The sequence below is a fragment of the Zeugodacus cucurbitae genome, chromosome 6 (assembly GCF_028554725.1).
Source record: "Zeugodacus cucurbitae isolate PBARC_wt_2022May chromosome 6, idZeuCucr1.2, whole genome shotgun sequence".
Lineage (NCBI taxonomy): Eukaryota > Metazoa > Arthropoda > Insecta > Diptera > Tephritidae > Zeugodacus > Zeugodacus cucurbitae.
This window is the reverse complement of record NC_071671.1, coordinates 22,566,715-22,574,017: the sequence shown is the minus strand read 5'-3', so window position 1 is coordinate 22,574,017 and position 7,303 is coordinate 22,566,715. Positions and strand designations below refer to the sequence as shown.

At 41.2% G+C, this 7,303-nt stretch overlaps 2 protein-coding genes across 2 annotated transcripts; both read right to left on the bottom strand.

Annotated features, from left to right (window-relative positions):
- Nucleotides 1-1,165: 1,165 nt before the first annotated feature.
- On the bottom strand, nucleotides 1,166-2,961 carry LOC105210758 (trypsin-1). Its single transcript, XM_011181899.3, has 2 exons — nucleotides 2,128-2,961; nucleotides 1,166-2,064 (listed from the first exon to the last, which is right to left on the bottom strand). Exons 1-2 carry the CDS (start codon nucleotides 2,797-2,799, stop codon nucleotides 1,615-1,617), a joined length of 1,122 nt encoding a protein of 373 aa, XP_011180201.3. The 5' UTR covers nucleotides 2,800-2,961; the 3' UTR covers nucleotides 1,166-1,614.
- Nucleotides 2,962-3,285: 324 nt separating this feature from the next.
- On the bottom strand, nucleotides 3,286-5,523 carry LOC128922509 (trypsin-1-like). Its single transcript, XM_054233271.1, has 2 exons — nucleotides 4,415-5,523; nucleotides 3,286-3,797 (listed from the first exon to the last, which is right to left on the bottom strand). The coding sequence occupies exons 1-2, from the start codon at nucleotides 5,288-5,290 to the stop codon at nucleotides 3,471-3,473; spliced, it is 1,203 nt and encodes a 400-aa protein (XP_054089246.1). The 5' UTR covers nucleotides 5,291-5,523; the 3' UTR covers nucleotides 3,286-3,470.
- Between the last annotated feature and the right edge of the window lie 1,780 nt (nucleotides 5,524-7,303).

Here is a 7,303-nt window from a genome sequence, read left to right as displayed (position 1 = left end):
TATTTCAGAATTTTTAATATTCATGTATAACCTTATTGATTTTTCTCAAGCATAATTTACTTCCCTTGCGTAACTCCCGCAAATCCGCTTTTCCTATTTCTAAAACCGATTTAGTTACAAAAGAAACCAGCTAAGCTCTGCGCTTTTATGCACTTCTTGTACTTAATTACATGTGCTCCTCTGCACCTTCACGCACCGTCATTCCTCAACAATCCAAATCCTCATCAATAGCACTGCTGATCACGCCTTCGTCGCGATCAATTTATGTGCGCACTGCCGTCGCCAAGGTGACGATCGATTTATGGCAGCTGTCAATCGACACCGACTACAATGCAACGCTGCGCCGACGAAATCACACACCCTCACACGAGCATACGAGTAACCATCTTCTAAAGCCGATTAGTTATAGCTTAAATTTTCAATTTGATTTTTTCAATTACGCGCTGAGGAAATTACATTTCGGATTACAAATACTAGGCGTTCAAATTTAGTATACTATTTTTGGTCGCTCACTCGCTGTTGGCATTATCAGCTGTCAAATCAATTTCGGTTTCGTAAAGTGTGGGCGGGTGGTTAGATGGAAATGAATATAATAGTGCAGTGGCAACATTAGCTGAGGCAAATGAAGCACGAAGAAGCGTAGCGCGGCATGAACGATTGTCAGTCAACATCTTGTCGGGCACTTGAACTTCAACGCGATCGGTAATAACATAAATTGAGTGTTTAAGCATTTTTTTTTTCAAGGTGCCTAAGTATTGTGGGTGGCAGGTTTATGAAGTTTTATTGCGTTTATTTTTATATTGAAGTTTTCTTGAAGTGATTTCCAACATAAGTGGCTTAAAAAAATACCCGGATTGTTTGAAGTTTAATGAGATTTTAAGCTCACGAGGTGAGAAATAAAATCGTGAAATAAGGCAGTATAAATTGTATTGTAAATTCTATTTAAAACTCAGGATAATCAGCTCTTTCCTCTAGAATTATCAATTATCATTTGATCATTTAGGTGAGATCCAACTCTTCGGAAATAAGCCTATATTATACTCACGAAATAAAACCCTTAATTCTCGATAAATCTTCTTCATAACAACATACTATAGGTAGGACTTAAATAATTGGAATACCGAAGAGCTTGGAGACATATAAAAAAAATTAGAAGAATAACTAATTTTATATAAAACACATTTTTATAACAAATTTTTAATATTTAACGAATAAAAATATAAATAATCAAATAAATAAATATTATATATGCTTAGATTAATATGGAGTTTTTATAAATACTAATGTTAAAACTTCTCTCTCTCTCTCTCTCGCGAAACAAGTCTCTATGGATAGAGATTGGTACTAACATCCGAACTAATGCCGATTAGAATTTCTTATTTATTCAATATAGATCATATTTCTCACGTTTTTAATCTATACACCGTATTCCTCTCTTCCTCTTCTAGTTAACTCTCAAGTCACTCCCATTCTAAAATATTAATGATCTCATGCCCATATATTAATCTCTCCGCATTAAACCGTACGAAAATTGCTCCTTCATTTTACTCTCTTTCTCACTCTTATTCGGTTCCTTAAATAAAAAAATGTTTACTCTCTACACAAAACCTTAACTTACAAACCCGACGTCTCAGGATCATTACTAGTCTCACTAGCTGCAGTGCTTGACGTAGGATCTGCAGCACTCTGAGTACTTGACTCACTGTTTTCCATTTCTGCAGCTTGTGTTGTACTACTAGCATCACCGGCTGGAGCGCCAGTACCCGCCTGACATTTGCAAGAATCGCCGGTGCGCTCGTCAATCCAATCCAAATACTGAGAGACACGCGTGTAAACACCTGGCGCATTGGGACGCGCACAACCCTCACCCCAAGACACGACACCAGCGAGCTGATAAGACTTCGTAGCATTATTGGCGACATGCAGCGGACCACCGCTGTCACCCTGACATGAGTCCTTTCCACCTTCAGCATAACCAGCGCACAACATATTATCTGTAATGCGGCTAGAACCATATTTACTCTTGCGACAGGTCTCCTGCGACATGACGGGCACTTGTACTTCCTGCGGTTGTAAGACGATGAGTGGAAAATCGGGCTAACAAATTGTGTTGTGCTGTGTACTCACCTGCAAGCGATCAGCTATGAAACCGCCCTCCTTAACCGCGCCCCAACCGGTAACTACAGCCAACTCATCTTCGTAGGTCTTGTCAGCCTCCGCGAGACAAACAGGACGCAACGGCTCACTTAACTCCACCGGTTCCGTGAAACGTAATAAAGCAATATCATTATCCAAATTGCGTGTACTGTAACCATCATGCACTATAATCTTATCGAGCTTGCGATCAATCGTGCTCACACGGCCGTCCGTGCGATTGTGGGAGAGTAGACGCACCGAGATCTGACGTTTATTGAAACCACGCACACAATGCGCTGCCGTTAGCACATATTGATCATTAATCAGCGCGCCGCCACAATAGAAATCGCCGCGACGCATCAGCATCGCCATCCAAGGATACTCATTCACCTCGGTGTCCATGCCACCGACAATGCGATGGAAGGTGTTGATGTTGCCACAATTGCAAGCCGGACAAGCACGCATCGGTGTTGTTGTAGTGCTGGACGTTGCTGGCGATGCGGTGGTGTTTGGACGGAATATTGCAGTGATCCAGCCAATAATGTTATCCTGGCGCAAAGCAGACGGTGTTGCTGTGGTGGCTGGTACAACTGAGGCGCTGCCGAAATGCAAGGATATATGCACTAGGATGAGCGCGGCAAGCCAATGATATTTATAAGCCATATTAAATTTGGTAGCCTTCTTCACTCTAATGAACCGTTAACATGCAGCAAAGTGCGGCAACTGTTTGCTCGATGAATGCGCGTCGAGCCTAGAAGTGAGCGTCGTCGAAAGCGCTCCGCAATTAAGCTACTTTGCCAGTTTGTCGTGGGCAGCAGCAGACTAGTTGTCCAATTATTTGTGGCTTAGAAATATCCTCTTCGTACGCAAACGAGACTACTTTTCAAACAACTTTCCCAATTGAAACCGGCTGCGATTGGGATTAATTGATATGCAAGTTGGGTGCAGTAGGCCAATACACGAAACCGTGACGGTCAAGCCGCAACAACGGCAATAAATTTCATGGTTACTGCCATAAAAAATGATCACGTACTCATTGCAACAACAATCACGGGAGTGGTAGAGACATACACATGAAAGGAAAGTACCCAAACTGGCTGAGACTAGAAACCGTTTAACGAAATCTCACTGCACTTGAAAGTCGTATGATTATAATTGAATATTTTGTTTTTATTATTTCAATAAATGCAATAAATAAATAAATTAAGCATGTAAGCGGTAAATACAAAATAACTTAACTAAACCATTCAACAACGGCATAAATACATAAATAAATATGAGAGCTTACGTCGGACAAGCTCTGTAACGTCTACACAAATTCCCCCGCAAATAACTTAGAATTTCTTTATCTTCTTAGTCTCCGAATGACAAAGGCATGCATTTCTGGTGACTGTCTTAATCCAGGTGCCATAGCGATTGACGCGGGCATAGACTCCAGGGTAGCCAGCCTTGGCACAACCTTCACCCCACGATACCACGCCGGCAATTTGATGTTCTCTGGTTCCAGGCGCGACTACATGTAGCGGGCCGCCACTATCTCCCTGACAGGAGTCTTTCTTGCCTTCATCAAAACCGGCACACAACATATTGTCCGTAATGCGTGTTGGTCCGTATCGCGATTTGCGGCAGTCTTCCTGCGACATAACGGGCACTTGTACTTCCTGTGTGGGTTAAAAAAAGTGAAGAATGCAATCAAGACTTCATTTATGACAGCAACTGTGAATTAAAAAATTAAAAGTGGAGCTGGAAACCGACCGTCAAAAACTTAATCCATCATTTGAATAACTTCGGATTAGACAATAACCCTCGGGCTCATTAGGAATATCCTTATCCTTTCGGATGAAGTAAAATTCGCGGTCCTCTATTGGAATTTAGCAACATCAATGGAACATTTTTGGTCCAAGAATGGATGTAACAAGGGTTCTGACATAAGTCAGTATAAAGTGATAGAGGGACTACTATTTTCAAACAGTTTTAAAATACATTCCGTGAAAAAATAGGCGAGATGCAGGCACTTTAAGCCGTGATATGGATCTGGTAAAAAATGTATATCTAGGTAAGATCTTTAAGCCCGAAGTGCCTGTGAGCTCATTTCTATGTAGAAATAAGTATAGTTTGTTTTTACTTTTCTGTGTTATAGTCAACTTGAGGTAAAGGATTGAAATAATTTAAGCCTAGAGAACCTATAGAAACCGATTACTATACTCTGTTCACGATTTCGCGCCAAGAACGACCTGACCTTTATGATCTCCAGTCTTTATCTCGAAGTGTAACTCACCTGCAGTGTATCAGCCGTAGGACCGCCCACTTTAATAGCACCCCAACCGGTCACAATAGCCGTTTCACCCTTGAAGGACTTGCCTGGTGTTGGCATGCACACCGGATGCAAAAGTTCAGTCATCTCCACCGGCTTATCCAACTGTATGATGGCGATATCGTTATCATAAGTGCGCGCATTATATTTGGGATGTGTGGTAATGTTGACGACATTGCGATCGATCTTCTGGAAGTGCGACATCTTACGATCATGCTCCAGCAGACGCACGCTAATACGCTCCTTACGGAAGCCATATACACAATGCGATGCGGTGATGAGGAACTGATCATTGATAAGCGAAGCGGCGCAATAGAAACGACCTCCATACAACAGCATAGCCATCCAAGGATACTGATGCACCTCCGTCTCTTGACCACCGACAATACGCTTCTGAGTATTGGCTATGCCGCAAACGCACTCGCTGCAATTACGTGGCGGATTCAGTACGATTGGCGGTGGTGCTGGCGTAGTGCTGGGCGCGACAGTGCTGGTCGTGCTCGGCGGTGCTGGTGTTGTGGGTTCTAAAGTAGTGCTCGTCACCGTGGCTGGTGTAGCGGTTGCTGGTTGCGGTGCTGGTGGCAAGTCTGTGGTGCTGGTCAAACCATCAGGCGATGTTGTGGTCGGAGCGCCGGGTCCACCGAATATACTCGGTCGATTGGGCAACAGCGAGAGCACCCATTGTATGAAGGTATTTTGTGATTGACGCAGCAGCGCGGCAGGTTCAGTACGCAAGCGCAACAAATTTACATTGTAAGTGGCTTCTGTAGTCGCAGGACATGTAAAGGCGATTATGGCGCCTGCCAAAAGGAGGCTGCAGGTTATATTTCTCTTAAGCATTATAAGATCTCTTTAGTTTTACTACACGGAAATGATTTTTTCACACTTTTTCACTGCAAACACTACAAAAACTATAAAAGTACGTCTACTAGTGTGCCGGACACTCGCGCATTTCTCCACAGCCGAACGCTAACTGACCGTGGCGCAGCGCATTAGCGCACCCGGTAGCTAGGTTTTTTGTGAAGTGGGCCAACACGAGTGGACTGGATCGACGCATCACGCCGCTGATTTGCAAATTATTGCGCTAATTCGAGTAGTCGCAGCAAGCGGCAGCGGACTCTAGCTGGGGCGCGCGTCGCAACAAGCTGCAGAAATTGCCGTGGGCTCAGCGCCACACAAATATACTGTGGTCTTATGCCTACATAGCCGATAGCTATTAGCCAAAAATAACACAGCTGTGCTGGTCGGGCAGCGTAACGCGCGTGATTGGGCACCTTAAGTGGCGAAAGTTAGCGCGTCTCCAAAGTCACGGCAGCGGCTGTAATAAATTCGCTTTTACTTATTGTTTTTTCTGTTTTGCTTTGTTACCAGAGTTTTCGGTGTCAAGCTTGGCTTACGTACATATATTTTAACAATAATTTTTTTATTCGTGGTCTCATTACAGTTGTCTATATTCATTTGTTTTCTTTTTGTCTATAAAAATTCAACTGTTGTCTTTTCGTAACGCAAATTGTTAGATAATCGCTAATAGTGACACTTCACTTGGCATGTGAATGAGTACTTGTCGTCGAGAATCCCATATTTGGTCAGCTTATTACAAAAATTTTTGTCGCTTTCTTTTGTAGTTAACGTAAAGAGATTCCGTGTCATACAAATTAAAAAACCATTAAAGCATTAATTAAAGCAATATTGACTTCGCAGATTGCCGTACTTATTTTCAGCAAAAATTACTTCGGATACCCGAGAATTTATCTATCTTTTTCGAAGATTATCAGTTAAAAACCCGCTCGGCAATAATCTAAAAAAACTTCTTTGAGTCCTCATATGACATATTCTAGACTTTATTGAATGATGAAGAGAAATCTGTTTGTTGAAAATTTGAACTAATTGCAGTCTATCCATGACCGGATCAAGAGATTGTCAACTATATAGATTGCGAAAGGTAATAATTGGTATATCCGAATGGGAAAAGAAAAACTATTTCATCAAGAATAGAACGATGTTTCTCAAGATGAGTTTTATAATTCTTACGAGGTTAAAAATAAAAAAAGAAGTCTGAGAATCAAGCTTTACCTAAGGTACTATGCGTATACCAAAAACGATACTACAAGAGTTGAATTTATTTATCGAACAAAGTACGACATAAATACGGACACATACCTATAATATGACCAATAATGGGACCAAATAATATTGTTAGTTTTATTTGCAAAAATCAAGACTGCAAAAGAGAATTTCTTTTTGTGGGCAAAACTAATGGCCAGCAAATGATTTAATCCGTCTCAAATCAAGTATTTACGAAGCACTAGACCAGTACTTTAGTTTTGTCAAGTACCACGCTATGGGAACCAAATCTGTCATAACAGTGGATGAGTTCTTAAACCTTTAACAAATAAGTTTATACAAATTAGATTATTGAATTTTATATTTATGAACTTGTGAAACATATTATCTAATTGGTTGGTTGAACCTTTTTTGGAAATATTTGGACACAGTTTGGTTCTAATTGTTTTTTAATAACATATTTGAGAAACATAACAGAGGTCGGAAATCCATATATGAAGAGAAGACATTTCCAGGGATCGTAAAAGGCCTGTCATCCTTTACACAAACATTTTAAGGAATCTCACGTGGGTTGAAAATATGTTATGCCTCGTTTTAAAGCAAGTCCGTTCTGTGCCTCAGAACCCAACTTATTTTAACTCGGTTTCGGCATGTTCAATCTTCTGGTGTTTGATAAGCATTGCTGTCAACACAACATCTATTTTAGGAGTTAAGGTATAATGATTTCTGTAAAGTACTTTTTAGGGTACCATAGAACTTTCTTTAGAAGCTTTCCATTTTGTTCATAGT